The 21,420-nt window shown below is 44.4% G+C and overlaps 1 protein-coding gene across 3 annotated transcripts in view; it reads left to right on the forward strand.

Annotated features, from left to right (window-relative positions):
* Positions 1–5,090: 5,090 nt before the first annotated feature.
* FBXO3 (F-box protein 3) overlaps positions 5,091–21,420 on the forward strand; it is a 44,481-nt gene continuing 28,151 nt past the window's right edge. For all 3 annotated transcript variants that reach the window (XM_004585416.4, XM_012927120.3, XM_058663182.1), the window contains exons 1-3: positions 5,091–5,254; positions 9,812–9,901; positions 13,649–13,812. In XM_004585416.4, coding sequence (XP_004585473.2) covers positions 5,151–5,254; positions 9,812–9,901; positions 13,649–13,812 — 358 coding nt within the window. In that variant the 5' untranslated portion in view covers positions 5,091–5,150. The remainder of the gene's footprint in view (positions 5,255–9,811; positions 9,902–13,648; positions 13,813–21,420) is intronic.

Consider the following 21,420-nt stretch of genomic DNA (forward strand, 5'->3'; position numbering starts at 1 on the left):
TTCTTAAAAAATGCTAGCGTTGAGCACTTGGCTGACCTGGGAATGCAGTGTTGCTAAAGCTTGGGTTCTAGTTGGTTGATCATGAATTAGGTGGAGTCAATGTCCTGAAGCAGAACAAGCGGAAATGGTGACCTTGTCAAGCTCAGGTGCTGCCAGGGGTGTACTGTCTCCCATGGCAACATCAGAGCATCTGAACACAGTTGAAGGTTGTGAGGCAGCCTGTGGGCTAAATACTTGTGGGAAGAGACTGAAAATGCCACAACCCATGCTGTGCTCTTTTGTTTGGTGTGCAAAAATGGCATCAAGTGACTGACAGCAGCCAGCATGGGGGCTGGCAGGGGATACCAACCTATGCAGTCAGTAATGTAGAAGGCGTTGGGCACACAGGGAGAGTTTAAATCCAAGACTCTTAAAATAGGTCCCATTGGCAAACAGACTCTAAGGTGGGCTATGTCAGCCAGTGGATTCTGAAGAGATTTCACAGTGCTTGGAATGGCAAGATTGGCAGCAATTCAGAACTGTTGAACTATCAAAACCACTTTAGTAGTGCCCTCAGAGCATGCCCCATGTTGGGGACCCTGAGACGGATGGGAGGCTGGGTGGGGCTACTCCCTTTATCTTCCCCTTACCCAGATATAGAAAAAAAAAAAAAAAAAGAATGTAGAAACAATGGTCTTACCACTTTCCTGTAGCCCTTTACCCTTTGTGCCCTGATCCACTATGTGAAGATTATCAAAATAAAATAACTAAAAATAAATAAATAAAAAGTTTTAAAAAAATAGATCCCATTGAAGCCACGCCCCAAGCCACATGCCAATCCATTGCTTCTCCAGGCTCAGTTCTCTCTGGGATAAAACCCTGAGGTCTGATGCCGCACGAGTGTCCTGGATTCCTCCCTGATCAGCACAAATTATCGTCGAATGGAGGCAGCAGCATTCTTGTTGAGACGCTAGCTTCTCTGATGAGTCCCTTGTTGGGGGGTACGAGCAAGATCACACCAGACGTGTCTAAGGTTTATTAACGAGTCTTTATTAACCAAGGTTGGTGATCACAGGGCCCACTAGAAATAGCAAATCACAAGTCCATGTGGCAATCCAGTTAATTGAAACCCCAAGAGGAACAAATGGTCTTTACCCTCAAGTCCATCCATTAAGCTGAAGACTTATGTCCTGGCTTCCCTAACAATGTAAGTTATCCTAAGAGACATGCAATGAATAACCTGGACACACTTACAAAACTACAATCACCTTTCCCTGTCTTCTCTGCCTACATTCCACTACTGCTAGACTTCACCTCTCCTGGAACTCCCGATAGTATATAAATTAGAAATACAAAGCAGGTTAGCAGCCATCTTCATTGTCCTACCCAAGCAGTACATAGGGGGTAAGAAATACAAACACACAGCAGCCATGCTCAGGGGATACCTGTCCTCAGCGATACTGGGGAGGCCAAGAGTCAGAGTGCCAGAGCAACAGAGAAGCACATAACCAACAGAGCAAGCCCCTCTTTATCATGAGCCTTTATAGGGGCCTGTGAGGGGAGTGGTTACACAACAGTACAATACTGCTCCCTCTCAGATGATAGATGAGAGTCACAGGTGGGCAGGAGGGGACACCTGGGTGGTAGGGGGGAGTGGCTTCCAAGCTTGTGACCCGGAACTAGCTGCCTGCATCCCTCTAATTGTTGCAGAGAGCTGAGAGAAATCACATAGGATACAAGTGTGGGAGGTAAGGAGAAGTCTGTTAGCCAGTCTTACTGATGGCAACTCCTGCTACACTCCAGGAACCACAGCACCCCATGGCCAAAGTCAGGGGCTTTAAAGCTCCCATTGGAATTTTTTTTTTTTCCCCAGGAATCCCAACTGCAGGCAAAAAGTAACCATCAGTTGCTGGCAGCCTGCCTGGTGCTTCCTTGGCCATCAGCAAAATGATGGACACAGTGTTGCCCACCTGAAATAGAAAGGCCATGAGCACACTTGGGAATCTGAGCTCAGTAAACCTGCACCTCTCAGCTTCAACTTTATTCTATTACATAGTTCACCCAGCTATGCACACATCACATTTGGGCAAATCCATCCTGTGTGAGAAATCAGACTGGGTAGTAGCCAGTTACGGTATTCTGGATCCCCCAATCATTTTTCTCAAATATAAAATAGTATTTCTCCTCCATGTCTTAATTTTACCAGAGCACTTTCTCCCAAGAGACAAGTGTGTAATTAACTTATTAAGAACACACTTCCCCCCTCCCAAAAAAACAAGGCAAAATTAACAAATCAGTTATCCGTTTCCCACCTAAAGCTGCCCAGTCCTATTTGCTACCCAATTCCAACTCCAGGTCATTGCCTGCGGGTCTCCCCCAAAGATTCCTCAAGTGCCTCATTGCCGGAGGGGGTGAGCCTGATGCCCACCATCCAGCCTCCCAGTGCACGAGAGACAAACAGACGCTACAGTGGTTCCGATTTATTTGGGAAGTACAAATTCTTATATAGGGTAGCGAATTGCTTCAGGCCAGGAATCCCAGGAATTTCGGGAGGGGAGAAACTAGGGACCAATTGTCATCACTGCGGAAGCCACTCCCATAGGCAGGTGAGCGAAATGGCCCTGGCCAATCATTGTTTCCTTAAAACAACTTGACCCCGGCCCTGGTTCACTCCCAGGGCTCTGTCCTTGGCTGCCATTTTGTTCAGCACATATAGCCCAGTGACCTTGACTGTTAGACACCATCTTGTTGACTTAGTGACCTCTTCGTCCCTGAGCCCCACAATTGCCAAAGGGGTAGTGTCAGATGGTCAGACTGAGGAAGTTGGGGCCTGGCACAGTGGCATAGCAGCTAAAGTCCTTGAATGCGCTGGGATCCTATGTTGGCGCCAGTTCTAATCCCGGCAGCTCCACTTCCCATCCAGCTCCCTGCTTGTGGCCTGGGAAAGCAGTTGAGGATGACCAAAAGCCTTGGGACCCTGCACCTGTGTGGGAGATCTGGAAGAAGTTCCTGGTTCCTGGCTTCGGATTGGCATAGCACCAGCCGTTGCACTCACTTGGGGAGTGAATCATCGGATAGAAGATTTTCCTCTCTGTCTCTCCTCGTCTCTGTATATCTTTCGATAAAAAATAAATAAATAAATAAATAAATAAGTAAATAAAAAGGAATTGTAATGACTAGTAAATATTGTTTCGATCACATTCTTTGGTACACTTCACCAATCAGCTTCCAAAACAATCAAGCAGACACAGAGGGGGCAGTTTTTCTGCAGCCAGGCCTACAGGCTCTACAGCCCACCATGAGACCCAGGAGACCGTGTGCAGGGCTGTCACTTCCCTTTCCTCTTCCAGTAATTACTCATGATGGCCACAGGCCAGCAAACGACTCCCGTTGGCTCTGCATTGCTCCACATCCTCCTGCACCTGCCTCTTACCATATGGGGAGAAAACAGAGCCCTCGGGTCAACCCCTCGGGTGAGACTAACATAGGAGGGATGGCCAACCCGATGACACCTTTTCAAAGCAGGAAATGGCAGAGGTCAGCACCCTGGGAAAGAGAAGGGACTGGAGCTCTGGACCCAGCCACACAGGCAAAGACTTTCCTCACTGGTGACACTCTTCTGGGCTTGTAGGTGGCAAAATAATTTCGAAATACTTACAGGTGAGCATTTGGCCTAGGGGTTAAACATGCCAGTGGACACCTGCGTCCCTCATCAGAAGGCCTGGGGGTGCCCTCCTTTGCTTCCAATTCTGGTTTGCTAATGAGCACCCTGAGACAGCAAGTAAAGTATCTGAATCCCTGCCATTCACATGGGAGGCTTGGATTGAGTTTCCAGCTCCTGGCTTTGACCTGGCACAGCCGTGGCCACTGTGGGCATTTGGAAAGCGAACCATTGTATGGCCGCCGCCTTTCTTCACCTTTGTCTCTCTCAAAATAAAATTTAAAAGGCTTAAAACATGTTTTTATGTGTATATTATTTTTCTCCCTTTCTTTCAGTTCAAATGTGGCTTAGAGTCATCACGTGGGATTGTTTTTAAAATTCTAGTATTTTCCTCACCGTGGAATTCTTTTTGCATTAATCTTAACTGCTAAAAATATTGCAAATCATTTCTCCTGGTTCCTGAATGTCTGGATACCTTCCTTCAGTTCTGGGACTGCGAGAGGGCCTCTTTCCTTCACTCCACCTCAGCCCTGGTTGTAACGCTAAGGTAACTTTCACATCTTCCACACTGGACCACAGCTTGACCAAGCCTAAGTGTAATCGAATAGCAGAGGAAACAAAGGCTTTGTACCCAAGAAATCCCCTATCAGTTTTGGGATTTAAATAGTACACCTAAAGGACAAATGGAGATGAACATAAATTAGGATCAAAAGTCTTTATAAGCATTTACCTGAATCCAACCAACCTGAATCCAATGCACAGTTTGGAAGTGCAAGGATGGTGACAAGGGTTTTCTGTTTTGTCTGGTAGGGATTAAAGGACCATACATAGCCATACATAAAAAGCCTTAATAGAATGACAAATTGAGACAACGAATTTTTCAGTGAACACACACACACACACACACACACACACACACACAGAGTTATTCCAACTCCTAATCCTCCACAGGAAAGTGAGTTTCCCTTCCCCGTTTGGGAGACGAGCCTTCGTACGGTGTCCTTCCTGAGTGAGGGGACATGGCTTACAACAGCTCTGTCCTGAGTCGGGATCACCCAGGGCGAGAGAGGCCTAACGGTTCCTGGGCTGGAAACGAGGAAATAGGGGGTCAACGGCCGAGAGGACCTAGCCTTGAGATTCGGGGCGAAGCTTCGAGTGTATCGGATGTAAAATCACGCACGAAAGGCAGAGAGGACAGCGGCGCAAAACCCGGGAACACAGACGATAGCGGTCTGGGCAAATTTCGGGAGGGAGACAAGAGACAAGAGAACGGAGAGATAAGGGCTGCAGACGCAGAGAGCGCAGCGCGGTTCTGACTAGAGGACGGTTCCGCTGCTCCTCCTCAGGACCTGAGGGGCGTTTGGGCGGGACCTTCCAGGGACCCGCCCATAGGGCGGGGCTTGCCTGACGGTTACATAACAAACCTGTGTGAGCGGCTAGGGGAGCTGCCGGGGCGCTGGCGGCGGGGGCGGGGCCAGGGCGGGACCAGACCTGCACCGGGGCAGGCAAGATGGCGGCCATGGAGGCCGAGACGGCACAGCTCACCCTAGAATCGCTGCCCACCGATCCTTTGCTCCTCATCTTGTCCTTCCTGGACTACCGGGACCTAATCAAGTAATGGGGCGTCGCGTGTGCCTGGGGTGGGGACACGGAGGGAGGAGGCGTTGAGGCGGGAGGGAAGGAGACCGAGGCTACCCGCTGAACCTGAACTCCCGCGGCATAGAAGGGGACGCCAGGGCCGCCCTTACCCTGCGACCCTCCACCGGCGACACAAGCGAGACGGGAGCGGGCCCTCCCCGAGCTCTTCCTCCACTCCGGGACCCAGGCCTGCAGAGCGACGAGAGCCGTCTCCTCCAGGCCGCGGCGAGGCCCAGTTGCCCAGGAGGGAGGCTGTGCCCTCGGTGCGGTCCCGCCGCGCCCCGCGAACCCCCGAGGGTCTCCGCCTGATCCGCCACAAGCCCGGCGGCTGCGGGAAAAGCCGCTGTCCAGGCCGGGACGCTCGTCCCTCTCGGGCCCGGGGCCTGCGGAGGCCAGCGCCTGCGCGGTCAGGTGGGCCGCGCGCACCGGGAGACAGGTGGTGTCCGACCCCAAAGTGCGACACTCGGCAGGCACCTCCGTCCCTGGCGAAGCTCACTTGGGTTTTCCGAGCTTGACAGTTGTTTTTCCCGTGCGTTTTGTGTTCCGGTACTTTCTTCTGGTAGTGAGGTACCGCTCACTGGCTTCTTTGCTATACTCTTTCCCTACCCCCAGAAACGCACACTGTTGCTTATGAAGGTGATTGAATGCACCGTTTATCAGGCCTTGGGACACCCCCTGAGTCTGGGGAGGAAATAGCACTGCCGACCTCACCCTTTCCAGTGTCAGGGTTGTTGACAGCCTACTTGTAGAGGAGACAGCATCACCCTCAGGATGGCTGGGCAGGCATTGTAGCCATTTGGTGATTGTGTCTTGTGTTAAATCCGGGGTCTTTTTATAAATATGCATTTTCTTTGGCGTTAAGGAGGGCTTTGGTTGGCATAGCCAGGTGGTGACACAGCGGTCGCCAGAGCTTGTGGCTACTTCTTGTCCTAGTATCTACTAGAACTTCTTTTTCTGGACAACACATCTTTCTCAGGTTTGGACTGGAACGGCGAAATAAGAGTTTTGTTTGGGAATGACTGTGCTGGCACAGGCTGTTTTCATCTGAAGCATTTTATTGCTGTATCCTGTTGCAATTTAGGTACTCCCCCATCTCCCCTCTACTTTTGATGGCTACCAGAGTGATTTTCCCAAGACAAATCTAGCTGCCATTCTCCTTAAAAACTTGGCACCTCCTTATTTATAGACTATAACCTCAACTTCTGGAGCATTGGAGGCCTTTTTCACTGGTCGGTTATCTAAGGCCCTTCAGACTTTATGTCTCTTCCACTCTCCTATTTGCACAGTTCACTCTGGTCAAAGCACACCTCTGCCAATGTGTCACACTCTTGTGCCTTTTTTTGTTGTGTAACTTCAGCTTTTGGCGTTTTCTGGAATGCCTTGTTCTCCTCTTGTTGATATGCTGGGAGGGTTTCTTTGAAGAACCCTCTGTTTACTCTGTGTGTGTGTATTTATTTGAAAGGTAGAATTAGAGAGAAGTGAGACAGAGATCTTCATCCACTGGTTCACTGCCCCCAAAACAGCGCTGACCAGACCTTAGCCAGGATGCTGGAACCTTATCTGTGTCACCCACATCGGTGGCAAGGGCCCAGACTTTGGGCCGTTGTCTGCTTCTTTCCTAAGTGTGCTAGCAAGGAGAAGGATCGAAGGTGCTGTAGCCAGGACTCAAACCACTGCTCACACGGGATTCCTGATTCTCTATACTGCAATGCTGACCCCCTGTATTTTTTTCTTTCTCCACAGTATTTCTTTGCCATGCCAGATGGATTTGCACTTCAACTATTTAAAAAAAAAAGTACTGATGTGCCAACTTACAAAAGATGCTGAGTGCTGAGAAGGCCATACATAACTGTCTGTGAGGGGCAGGGAGGAGCTGCAGTACGTGGAGTACGACCGAGGGCTGCTGGAGGAGCTGGGAGCTAGGAGGCTGGGGTTGTAGGGAGTGACTCACAGATGAGGCTGATGAGATCATGCGGGGTCTTGTGAGCCAAGGTGGGAGAGCAGATTTGATTTTGAATGCTGTAGGTAGCGATCAGATTTTTCAACAGAAAGGACATAATTCTTCTGTCAATGTCTGGAAATAAGTCAAGTTGAATCTCCGGAATCTTAGCTACAGAAAAGAGTCCAATGCACTATAGCTTCTTCCTTGTGTCATACTGCCCTACTTTGCCAAATTCAGCTCATTGTTGATCTCTGATGGTCCTGGTGTGCTGAACCAGATGGGGTGGATTGGAGCAGTCCATTGGGAGGATCGTATGGTATCATTTGCATGATTTGAGATTGCATGATACGTCCTGCGTTCCATGGTGGTTTATTATCTCTCTGTCCACCTTCACTGAGCATCAGAAGTACCTTTCTCACAACCTATAGAGGCCAACACACATTTCTCACCCCTAACAACTGAATCAGCGTGTCTAGAGTAGTACTTTACAATTTTGGTATGCTTCCACCTTTGATACTTACTCCAGATTCTTGGTGTTTTTTTGCGAGAGCAGTGTAGAGAAAGGAATCGAGAAAACAGGGGATGAACCTTGAATTACAAAACTGAAGGGATTCTTATGATTACAAAAGTTAACTTGGGCCATCTCTTGAGCATGACAAACAATGAGGATGATATTTCCGCAAAATCTGGGAATCCAAGGCTATTCTGTCTACTGCAGATCATTGGTTTGTGTGTGTGTGTGTGAAATTAAATTATTTAATACATTTGCAGGAACAGAAGGAATGCAGGGGTTAGAAATTTACAGTACATATTAGATACTTATGCAAAAGAAGTTTCAGTTCTCATAGTTTCTCGTATGCCCTGTCTGCTCTACCTTCCCCACGGCATTAAGCAGCAGTTCCTCCTCTCCCCTGCACACGGCTTCTCTGCGCTGGAGAGTCCTTCTTCGTTTCACAGCACACTATCATCTGCACTTTTTCACAGTGTACAAAAAAAAAAAAAACCCTTTACTGAAATTATAAGAGCCCAAAGAGACTGGAACCCATAGCAGTCAGATTCACATGAACGAATGACAGAATGCTAGCAGACCACCTTCAAGGACTGATTTTACAAACACTTGAGTGTCTGCTGACACAAACCTTCTATTTATTGACATGACTAAAAGTGTAGGAATAGAAACGAAATCTACGTTACTGAGGAAGCGAGCTCAGGATCCAGATCATTCCATGTAACTAACAACACTTAACTATGAATACCAGAGGGCCAGGGAAATCCCTAAGCGAGCTCTCCTGAGTTCTGGTCTTACAGAAAAGGTCAGAGACGGGGCTGAGGAAGGGGCTTCATATTATCAGGTCCATTTCAGAGACACTGCGATGCCGTGGGAGGGGGAAAGTCACTTCAGTCTATCTTTATTGGAGATTTCTGTCGCTCCTTTGCTTGCTTATCTACTTGTGTCTGCTCCCTTATAGTCCACTGTGCCTTTAGTGCCACTGGCCTCTTGCAGTGCTTTGTTGGGCCGTATCCTCCCCCAAAAGGGGAAACCAGCGGGTATAGTTACGGCTCCAGGAATTTCTTGTAGACCCAGAGCAGAATGGGAATGACAATACAAGGGATGCACACCATTGTCCCAGGCTTGAGCTCCTCAGTCTTGGCAGGTGCGAAGCAAGCTGCAGATATTACCAATCCATAGAATTCTGCGACGCCAAAGCCAGAGCTGCAAGGCTGTGCACTTCCGGAGCACAGATCGCTTTTTAACATGGCCTTGGAAATGTGCTTGATTTAAGATCCTATTTATTGATTAGCTGATGACCAAGTGAGATTTTGGATACTTACTTTTTCGTAACTGTGATTTCTCTTCTGAAAAGAAATCCATTTTCCTAACCTTATGTTCATCCTTTTTTTGCAAATTAACTGTGTAAGGTAACATTTATGAGACTGAAACATTGTGTTAGAAATCCCTGAATAAGAAAATTATTTGCTTCTGACATCACATTTTTGGGAACTTGATAGCTTATATGGCCGTGAATATTATATCAGACTTGTTAACATTTGGAGCCCCGTTAGAGGTACGCTCCTCAATAGTTGCTTTAATGACTGAGTGTTTTTTAGCTGCAGTGTTTTATCTTTTTCCTGTAAAAAAAAATTAGTATAAAACAAAGATAATTTCCAGTAATAACTAACATTTCCTTTGTGTAATAGTTACTACTTAATAGCCATTTCTTACAGATCTTGAGAAAAGAAGAAAAATTCAAAACTCCTTTGTTTATACTGAATAACATTTTTTATGTAGACACATTCACTCTCCTGATATCAAGCTTGATTAGAGATGGATTACAGCAGTATATGTTTTATAGACTTTCCTGTGAAAGTTATGGAAGTTTCAGAAGTTACCTGTGAACTGAAATAGTTAAGATTTCAATACTCACTAGTTAATACAATCCACAGATTTAGAAAATATTGTTTTGCAACTGTTAGGATAGTAAATGGGAAATAAAAGGAAAAGATATAAAAAAAACTTAATATTTTAACTTTCATTTTTAAATTGTTTTCTTATTTTCTTTTATGCGAACTGTGAATGTGGTTACTGCCAGCTGTTGCTATGTCAGTCGAAGACTAAGCCAGCTCTCAAGTCATGATCCCCTGTGGAGAAGACACTGCAAAAAATACTGGCTGATATCTGAGTGAGTATACAGGAGAATGTATTCTTGCCTGAGACTTAGCCCGCCGTTCCTGTAACACTCATCTGTCCCATTTGTCCTCGCCAACCCTTCACTCTAGTGTTGCCTTTGATGGCTGTTCATGGAGCTGCCGGTCCGTATTGATGTTCTCCATGGCTCTGTCCCTAGCCCTCCATTCTTCTTCCTCTAAGAACTCCCCTACATGCTTTGTTACACCTTATAACAACTGTTGCGTGAGCCTCACCCCTAACCCTGAATCTCCATCCTTGACATTCCCACAAGACTCTTGGCTTGTTGACACAGCTGTCAGCTGGACCTTTCTGTTGGTTGTCCCATGTGAGTTCCTGGACTTGGTCAGTGTCAACAACTGGACAGAATGGAGGGGTAGATGACAGAAGGTGGGAGTTGGGAAAGGTGAAAGGATAGGTGGGAATTCTAATAGCTGTCTTTGAGGGGTGTGAGATAGTGACTGAAGTTGGTCAGTAGAGGTTCATGTGTACCGATAACAGAGCTGTTACACATTGAGAGAAAGAATAGGGAAGGGAGAATTTTAACTATGTTGCTTTATCCTCATCTTCCACTTTGGAGATTAGTAGGTGTTAAAATAAATCAAGAGATAGACATATAAATATTTAGAATTATAGAGACAATTTCCAGTAACAACTGAAGTTTCCTTTGAGGGCTTTGGCCTATAATAGAAGACCAGTTTTTCCATTAAGTTCTTTGTTGCTTTTAGTTTTAATAAGATGCACACATACTATTTATACTAATAACAAGATGCACCTTTCCAAGGGGGAAAAACACACTGAGTTGTTCTTTTCCCCATTCTGCATTCACAGCCTTCATGGCAGCACTGAACTCTGGCACCGACTCCAGAATCAGAAATCACCCTTGATCTCCTGCTTTCATGTCTCCCCACATGCAAGCCTCTCTGATTTTAGTTTCTTTCTTTTCTTTCTTTCTTTCTTTCTTTCTTTCTTTCTTTCTTTCTTTCTTTCTTTCTTTCTTTCTTTCTTTCCTTCCTTCCTTCCTTCCTTCCTTCCTTCCTTCCTTCCTTCCTTTCCTTCCTTCCTTCCTTCCTTCCTTCCTTCCTTCCTTCCTTCCTTCCTTCCACCCTTCCTTTTTCTTTCTTTCCTTCCTTTTTCTTTCCTTCCTTCCTTCTTTCTTTTTTAAAAAAGATTATTTTGTTTATTTGAAAAAACAGAGTTATGGAGAGAGAGATTGTCCATTTGCTGGTTTACTTCCACCAAATGGTCACAGCGGCTGGGTCTAGGCCAACCCAAAGCCAGGAGTTTCTTTCCAGTGCAGGATACAGGGAGCCAAGCACTTGGAGCATCTTCTGCTGTTTTCCAGGTGCATTAGCAAGAGCTGGATGGGAGGTGAAATAGCTGGGACTTGAACTGGAACCTATATGAGATGCTGGCGTTGTAGGAAACAGCTTTACTTGTTACACTGCAAACCAACCCCCAGTATATTTCTTGGAACTCTTCTTTACATCTACGGTCAAAGTTTGAGTTCAGTTCTTCATCATTTCTTTCTGTCCTTATGATATTTATTTGAAAGGCAGAGTGGCAGAAAGAGAGGGAGAGGTACCTCCCAGTGGGTCTAAAGACTGGGACTGGGCCAGGCTAAAGCTAGAGCCCAGGTGTTCCATGTGGGTGGTAGGGGCCAACTGTTTGGGCCATCTTCTGCTTTTCTTTTCTGGTTGTTTTTTTGTTTTTGTTTTTGTTTTGTTTTGTTTTGAGATTTATTTATTTATTTTTATTGGAAAGGTAGATTTGCAGAGAGAAGGAGAGACAGAATGATCTTCCAGCCACTGGTTCACCCCCAAATGGACACATCAGTCAGAGCTGAGCCAATCTGAAGCCAGGAGCCAGGAACTACTCCCGGGTCTCCCACATGGGTGTAGGTGCCCAGGCTTTGGGCTGTCCTCCTCTATTTTCCCAGGCTATAAGCAGGGAGCTGGATGGGAAGTGGAACAGCCAGGATATGAACAAGTGCCCCTATGGGATCCTGGCAGATGTAAAGTGAGGATTTAACCAGGAGGCTATTGTACTGGGCCTGCTTTTACTGCTTTTCTGGGTGTGTTTCCAGGGAACTGGATTAGAAGTGATGTAGCCAAGATCCCAACTGGTACTCTGATATGGCATTCTAATGTTGTATTCAGTTGCTTAATCCACTGTGCCACAACACTGGCTCTGATTCTGTTCTTTTAACTTGGTCATAAAACCCTTCTGTAGGTGTAAGCTTTTGGCCTAGAGGTTAAAATACTTCCATCCCACACCCGAGTGCCTAGGTTTAGTTCCTGACTCCTGACTCCAGCTTTCTGCTAATGTGGACCTTAGGGTGATGGCTCGAGTGATTGGATTTCTGTCACCAGTAAGGGAAACCTGGACTGAGTTCCCAGCTTCAACCAGGTCAGGCCTTTGAAGCATGCACCAGTGGAAGCATTGGTAGTGCTGTGTTCCCTAAGAATAAAGCCCTAGTGCATTGCCATAATTAGTGTTTGACCTCAACGTCCTCTGTCACTGCCTCATTAGACTATTAGCCTTCAAACAATTTGCCGTAATTTTTATGGGCTTAGTGACCAAGTGTGTGGAATACTACACAAATTAAAAATTGAATCATGTAATTACCTTAGAATTTTATGATTCTGTGGCTAATCAATGTAGATACATATACTGATTTATTATGTAATTCAAATCTAAGTATTCTAATATATTTTTAAAATTTTAATAACTTTCATGTTTTAAAATTCATAGCTAGGGCCCGGCATGGTGGCCTAGCAGCTAAAGTCCTTGCCTTGAACGTGCTGGGATCCCATGTGGGCGCCGGTTCTAGTCCCGGCAGCTCCACTTCCCATCCAGCTCCCTGCTTGTGGCCTGGGAAAGCAGTGGAGGATGGCCCAATGTATTGGGACCCTGCTCCTACGTGGGAGACCTGGAGGAGGTTCCAGGTTCCTGGCTTCGAATCAGCATAGCATCGGCCGTTGCGCTCACTTGGGGAGTGAATCATCGGATGGAAGATCTTCCTCTCTATTTCTCCTCCTCTCTGTATATCTGACTTTCCAATAAAAATAAATCTTTAAAAAAAATAAAATTCATAGCTAAGATACTATTCAATTTTTTAAAGATTTATTCAATCTATTTGAAAGGCAGAATGAGAGAGGGAGAGAGATAAAAAGACAAAAAAGAGAGAGAGAGAGAGAGGTCTTCCATCCATTGGCTCACTCTCCAGTTGCCGCAGTGGGCTGGCTGGGCCAAGCTGATGCCAGGAGCCTGTAATGCCATCCAGGTCTAGGACTCCCACATAGGTGGCAGGGGCCCAAGTACTTGGACCGTCCCCTGCTGCTCTCCCAGGCACATTCACTGAGAGCTGGATTGAAAGTGGAGCAGCTAGGACTCAAACTAACATTTTGATATAGGATGCTAGGGGTAACAACCTACTGTACCATAATGCCAGACCATATTTACATATTATATAAAAGGTTGTAAGACTTAGGAAAGCATAGGGAAATGTCAGAAAATAAGTTTCTCATGATCCCATCTGCCGGCATTAATTCCTACTAACATTTTTGGTGTATATATCACATTTTACTATCTAATCTAATCTTCACTCACAGCTAAGATAAAGTTAGAAAAGAAGACAAAAGTAATCACAAATTCCCAGTACAATATGTTGGCAAAGGTCTAGGATACTTGCTGATACCATTTCGAAAGATTTTTTACCTCTTTCTTTGAAACTCTTCAGGGAAGAGAAAGCACAGAAGCACCAGTGCTGGAAATCTCTCTTCATCGACACTTACTCTGACGTGGGGAGATACATCGACCACTACGCTGCTATTAAAAAGGCCTGGGATGATCTCAAGAAGTACCTGGAGCCCAGGTGTCCCCGGATGGTTTTGTCTCTGAAAGGTACTAGGAAATAGTCTCTCTTGTCTGTTGCCGTCACTGTTAGTAAGTTAGTTTAAATAAACAGAAATAGGTTTAAAGAGATATGTTAGCTTAAATGATGTTGAATCTCTGTTGTTAGTGTGACTTGCTAATTCGACCCTGTCCATAATTGAGCACTCACATTTAGCCCAGGACGTAGGACACCAGTGTTGGTGGAAGGACTAGATGCTTGCTCAACCTGGGGGATGCCCAGGATAATTTCTGAGAAGGAAAAGTTGAGCACTGTTTAGCCTTATGTTTGTTTTATATAAAGAAACTAATACTATTTGGACTGCTTGGGAATAATTAATTACAGTGGTTTTTAAAAAAATTTTTTTTTAATTTGAAAAACAATGTTCTTTGCTATTGTCAGTATAACCAAGTGTTTTACCATCTATGTTTAGAAAAAAACCTGGGTCTTTAAGAGTGTCAGAGTAGCATAATAAAGAAAATCTATCCTTTTTTTTCCCCCCAAGATTTGTTTGTGTTTGAAAGGCGTTTAAAGAGAGAGGAAGAGGGCCCGGCGCAGTAGTCTAGCAGCTAAAATCCACGCCTTGCATGCACTGGGATCTCATATAGATGCTGGTTCTAGTCCTGGCGGCCCTCTTCCCAAACAGCTCCCTGTTTGTGGCCTTGAAAAGCAGTCAAGGAAGGCCCAAAGCCCTGACCCGTGTGGGAGATCCAGGCTCCTGGCTTCAGATTGGCTCAGCTCTGGCCGTTGCAGACGGTCAGGGAGTGAATCAGTGGATGGAAGATTTTCCTCTCTGTCTCTCCTCCTCTCTTTATATCTGACTTTCCAGTTTAAAAAAGAGAGAGAGACAGACAGACAGACAGAAGGAGATCTTTCATTCTCTGGCTTACTCCCAAAATGGCTGCAAAAACAGAGCTGGACCTCTGTGAAGCCAGGAGACTGGAGCGACCTCCAGGTCTTTCATGTGAGTGTAGGGGCCTAAGTACTGGAGCCATCCTCTGATGCTCTTGCAGACCATTAGCGGGGAGCTGGATTGGATGTGAAGCAGCTAAGTCAACCTGGTGCTCACCTAGGATGCCAGAGCAGGTGGAGGCTACTGCATGACACTGGCTGAGACTAGCCTTATTTTGACATTCATAAAGCAGTCCAACTAAGGTTTTAACTGAGAGCTATTTGCTGCCATAATCTTCTCTGCTGTTATTATCCACTTTTCACAAGAAATGTTAGCAAGTGATTTTCATTCATTTGACTTATTAATGTCCATGAAATTGTATAGATAGGGGCCTAGCCCGGTGGTCTAGCAGCTAAAGTTCTCACCTTGAACACACCGGGATCCCATATGGGCGCCGGTTCTAATCCCGGCAGCTCCACTTCCCATCCAGCTCCCTGCTGTGATCTGTAAAGGCAGTGGAGGACAGCCCAAAGCCTTTGGGACCCTGCACCCATGTGGGAGACCTGGAGGAAGTTCCTGTCTCCTGGCTTCAGATCAGCACAACTCTGGCCATTGCGGTCACTTGGGGAGTGAATCATCGGATAGAAGATCTTCCTCTCTGTCTCTCCTTCTCTCTCTATGTATCTGACTTTCCAATAAAAATAAATAAATCTTTAAAAAAAAAAAAGAAGAAAAGAAAGAAAATGCATAGATTGTAGATGTATTACTACTTGTCTGCTTTACCCTCCAAGTTAGTTTGTGGGTTTTTTTTTTTTTTTCAGATTTCTCTACTGAAAGGTATTCCTCAAGTGTTTTGGTTTTGCTCTGCAAAAATGGAAATCACTTTTTTCAAATGTTTTCCTCCCATTAGAGCTAAGATATTTTTTGAAACAGCATTCCTTTTACTTTTGTATTTCCATTGTAATTTCCTACACAAATACTACTTTTATGCGGAGTATGATTGCATGACAAGGTATTTAATGCTTGAATTGCTAGTAGGAAGCACAGAGAATGATTTTGGCAGAGATAAAAAGAGTTGAGCTTTAAAGGAAAATAGCCTTATTTCATATTTTTAAAAGCTTATTTTCTTAGAAGATTGTTCACTTGGTGTGTGGGGTTAAATATTTCAAGAGGAAAGCAATTCCAAAAATGAGCATTTGGTGATGATAATAATAAGCGCTTAAAATAGCTATCATGAACCACAAAGGCAGGCAGTAAGCTAAGTATTTTGTATTGCATCATTTAATTTGAGAAAATTCTCTGAGAGACAGGTCATTGCTATTCTCATAAGTGTACTTTTTTTAGTGACAGGCGGAGTTACGGAGACAGATGGAGAGTGAGAAGACATCTGCTGGTTTACCCCCAAATGGCCATGTTCTCAGGGCCAGACCTTAACCAGGGGCCTGGAACACCATGCATCTCTCCCAGGTGGATTGCTCCAAGGACTTAGGCCATTATTTGCTATTAGCAGATTAGCAGGGAGCTGCACTAGAAACAGAGCAGCTAGAACTTGAACCGGCACTGCCATAAACTGGGCTCACAGGGGTTTTAGTCTGCCAGAACGCCTGCACAAGGTGCACTACTTAAGGAATGAAAAGTTAAATAAGTTATGCTCATAAAGCAAAAGGCAAAACCAGGATTTGAATATAGGGTGGAATCCGGAACTACAATTTTAGCATTGGTTGAATTGAGAGATAACTTATTCTAGAATATCTTAGATTTCTTTAAGAACTAGTCCAATATTAGGACATTTAGATTGTGAGAGACCTAAACCCTAACCATAGTCCTAACTGTAAACCTAACCCTAAAACCTAACACTAACCATACCGCTACCCCTAAAAATTAAAAAAAAATATATATATATATATATGAGAACAGCTCTCCTTTTCGGTACCAAATTTTTTGGGATAGGAAGTAATTTAGGATACATTGCAGCCTCTTCTTCCCATGTCCATTCTCAGGCTGCCTGTTCCCTAATCACTGTTTTTCTCTCTTTTTAAAAGATTTATTTATTTTTATTGGAAAGTCAGATTTACAGACAGAAGAGACAGAAGAATCTTCCATCTGCTGATTCACTTCTCAAGTAGCCACAAGAGCTTCAGTTGAGCTGATTCGAAGCAAGCTAAACCCAGCAGCTTTCTCTGGGTCTCCCACGTGGGTACAGGGTCCCAAGGCTTTGCTTCATCCTCTGCTGCTTTCCCAGGCCACAAACATGGAACTGGAAGGGAAATGGAGCAGCTGTGGTACAAACCAGTGCCCATATGGGATCCCAGTGCATACAAAGCGAGACTTTAGCCACTAGGCTGCCGTGCCTGGCCCTGCCTACTCACTGTTGCAGTGCAGCGATTGTAGGTGATGTTGTCAGAAAAGTCCTGAACTGCTACTGATTTGCTGCCAGTGCTTGTTCTGAGTTGGAACAGAGTAAAGGTTCTTGGATATTTATAATGTGGTGTCCTAGGGACTCCAGGCTATGAATTTTACAACTCCATCAGGACCCCAACTATTCACCTCAGGTACATAGCCTCTGAATCAATTTCAACACTGTAGGAGGTATTTTTATGGGACATGTTGAAAATACAATATGTTATCATTCCTATTATGTGTCTTCAAGTTTCAAGTTTCCCTTCAGTGTTGGTTTGGGATTTTAGAATTTGAAAGGAACCTGAGAATACCTTTTTTTTTAAGATTTATTTTATTTTTATTGGAAAGTCAGATATGTAGAGAGAAAGAGAGACAGAGAGGAATATTCTTCTGTCCATTGATTCACTCCCCAAGCCGCCCCCACAGCCAGAGCTGTGCCAGTCCGGAGCCAGGAGCCTCTTCCGGGTCTCCCACACGGGTGCAGGATTCCAAAGCTTTGGGCTGTCCTCGACTGCTTTCCCAGGCCACAAGCAGGGATGGGAAACAGGGCAGCAGGGATTAAAACCGGTGCCCATATGGGATCCCGGTGCTTGTGAGGCGAGGACTTTAGCCACTAGGCTACCACACCAGGCCCCTGAGAATACCTTTAAACAAGTGATCGGTGGGCTGTTTCAGGGAAGATGAAATATTAAGTAATAGTAAATATTTTAGATGCACATTATCTATCACAGCTATTCAGCCATGCTGTTGTTTGCGAAAACATCCATAGGCAGTCCATAAGCACATGAATATTGCTGTGTCCCAGAAAAACTTTCTTTACACATGCCACAGGTTAGGATTTGACCTCTTTAATTTGATGACCTCTGACTTAGATTAGCACTGTCATTTAGCACTTAAAAATCATACCCAGAGAGTTTCAGTGACTTGTGCAAGGTCCCATGACTAGTAAGTGATGGAGGAGGAACTCCAACCTAGGCTTCCTGGCTGCGAATAACCACTCAGTGCTGCTTCCTACGACTAGACCAGTGGAGAAAGGCAGTGAATGAATGTCGAATGTTAATACACTTTATCAAGCATTGAAGTCTTACTCTATCCTCACTGTACTTCTGTCAAGTAAGTGATTTTATCCTCCTTTTGTAGATGATGAAGGAAACAAAATTAAAGAACTTGAAGAAACAGATCACATGGACAATTAGTAGTAGAGCCAAGATTTGAACCGCAGTTTTACAAGTTCCATAATAGGATATCGCTTCCAACCTTTTACCTTGTGCTAATCACATACTTCCTCCTGGCTCTTTTTACTCTGTTGTTTTTCTTACCACTTTTGTGCTTCTTTCTATTTCTCCAATAAATTTTTGATTTTTTAATGTTACATGTTAGATAAGTAACATGTAGCATATAGCATACAAATGCTGTTTCCTTTCATTAACCTACTGGTCCAGGCAATATTACTTGATTCCTGTTACACTAAATGTTATTTTTATTGCATGTTTTATCTTGAAGTAATTTTAGATTTTTAGGCAAATTGCAGATGGGTTCGGGAATTCTGTGTACCTGTCGCTTGGGTTCAGGAATCATCCCGCTATGGGACATTTATCTCAAGTGCAGGTCTTCATTGGTACACTACCATTAATAAAGTCACAGACTTCCCTTGAATTTCATCAGGTTTTCCATTAATTTCCTTTTCCTGTTTCAGGGCTCCAGTTCAGAATCCTACACTGCATTTAGTTGTCATGTCTCCCTACTGCACTCTGGTCAGTGACCGTTTTTCAATCTTTCCTTGACTTCTGTGAGTTTACTAATTTTTGAGAAGTATTCACCAGGTCTTTTCTAGCCTATCTCTCAGGTTGGCTTTGTTTGATGCTTTTCTTAGACTGTGCTTAGAAAGAATGGCGCAGAGGTGATGTATCCCTTTTAGCCCATCACCTAGGAGGGGAGGTGATCTCACTAAGGGCATGAACTAAGCACTGCCCACTGCTCACCTGTGTACACTCCCGGGCGTGTCGCACCAGGCGCATGCTCATTGTGCCCTCCCCCGGGTGAATATGCAAAACTGTGTTGCTTAATTTCCAAACACTCAGGGCTTTTTTAGTAATCTTTTATGTAATTTCCAGATTTATTTGTATTTATCTGGAAGACAGTTATAGATGGAGGGAGAGAGAAATCTTAAATCTGCTGGCTCACTTCTCAAATGATGCAATGGCCGAGGCTGGGCCAGGCCAGAACCAGGAGCCAAGAGTTTCATCCAGGACTCCCCAGTGAATGCAAACAAGGGGTCCAAGCACCTGGGCCATCCTTTACTGCTTTCTTCTACTAATTAGCAGGGAACTGGGGTCCGGCATGGAATAGCTGGGACATGAACTGGTAGTCATGTGGGATGCCACGCTATAGGCAGTAGGTTAGCATGCTGTGCCACAATGCTGGTCTCTGTGCTTAATTCCACTATGAACAGATCGTGTGAGTTCAGTCATTTAAAATTAGTTGTGACTTGTTCTGTGACACAGCATATGTGATGTCTTTTGATAAATGTTTATGTATACTTGAAAAAAATATTAATGTAGGTAAAATTTGTTAACCTTATTGAAATCTACACTTACTGTTTTGTTATTTGCTTGTCCTATTAGTTACTGAGAGAGATATGGTGAAATCCCTCCTTGTGGCTGGCAGCATTCCAAGACAGCTACCAGCATTTACACCCCCTGGCATTCATCCCTCGTGTAATTGTCTCTTTTTGAGTGTAGGCGCTATTGTGAATAAAATTGATTTCATTCCACGTGATTAAGTCTTGTTATATGGAAAAAGATGAAAGAGTTTATAGATGTAACTAAGGTCCCAAAATACTTAGATACGACTTAATTGTTAGTCTAGAGGAAAATTATCCCAAATGGGCCTGGTTTGATCACAAGAGCTTCTGAATGAGAACAGACTAGATTCTTCTGGAAGTCAGGCTGCAGATTCGGTGTGTCTGCTGTTGATTCTGAGGGAGCAGAGCGCTCAAAGGTCAAGAATGGCAGGTGCAGTGTAGGAGCTGAACACTCCAGCCCCACAACCGCAAGGAGCCACTCGTGAGCTTGGGTGCGATGGTGGTCCTGGTTGACACCATGACGTCAGCCTTGTGGGGTCTGTGCCAAGGAACCAGTTGAGTCACACCTGTGCTGGCAGAACTGTCAATACCAATACACCTACTGTGATTGTGGATATCATTTCTGTTTCAGTTTTGTCGTTTTATTTTGAAGCTGGGTTATAGGGTACATAAAGTTAGAATTATACTTCCTGTACAGTGAGTTTAACTTTTTGGTCATGACAGAGACCATGAGCTCTCATAAAACTGTCTTAAAATCTGCTTAGGAGAGCTATTCCAGCTTTCTTTTCTGCGTCTACATTAAAGTGTGTCTTTGTATATAATTGTGTTTTGTTTTTTCTCTTGTCATTTGTGTTTTCATGAGATTATTTAGCGTATTACTGTTTAGAATATTTATGGCTGTATTGTGTCCTCAGCATATTTTATTCCATTTTCCCCTTTTATACAGTTCTTTCATTAGCTAAATCTAGACATTTAAGCATGCATCGTTGACTTATTAAGGTCTAGTATAGATTAGTATTTTTACCATTTCCAGGACAATGGTCTATGGCCATACCACCCTGAACGCACCTGGTCTCGTCTGATCTCGGAAGCTAAGCAGGGTCGGGCCTGGTTAGTAGTTGGATGGGAGACCATTTCCAGGACAATGAAAGAACCTTAGAATTCTTTGAATCCAGTCACCATCAATGCCTTGCATTTTGTACTATAGTTTTTGCACTTCTAATTTTCAACATGTTTAATATCCCCGGCAGCATTATTATTATTTTAGATTTACCTTCATATTTATCTATTTCTGGTTGCTCTTCGTTTCTCCCTGCTTCTTTATACTTCTAGTAGGGGTTATCTTTTTTAGAATTATGTTTAGTAATTGTTTTAGTAAGATACTTTTGTTACTGAATTTTTTCAGACTTTGTCTAAAAAATTATACTTATTTCATCTTCACTTTTGAAGGGTATAGTCACTGGATACAAAATTCTTTTTTAAAAATTGCTTATTTGCTTTTTAAAATTGTATATGTAATTGAGAGGGATGCATGCCCATGTGGGCCTGTGATCAGGGTGGGGAGGGTCAGGTATGGAGGAAAGTAGGTGGGACAAATGTTTCACATTTTTTTTTCTTCTGTGTCTGCAAGGGAAGGAGAGGGAACGGGCTGCTCCTTACTGTCAAACTACAGTAGCACCTGGGGACAGAGACAGTCATTTGATAACGCCTTAGAGACCTAGATGTGAGGAAAAGTGTTCCGAG

The sequence above is a fragment of the Ochotona princeps genome, chromosome 4, assembly GCF_030435755.1.
Source record: "Ochotona princeps isolate mOchPri1 chromosome 4, mOchPri1.hap1, whole genome shotgun sequence".
Classification (NCBI taxonomy): domain Eukaryota; kingdom Metazoa; phylum Chordata; class Mammalia; order Lagomorpha; family Ochotonidae; genus Ochotona; species Ochotona princeps.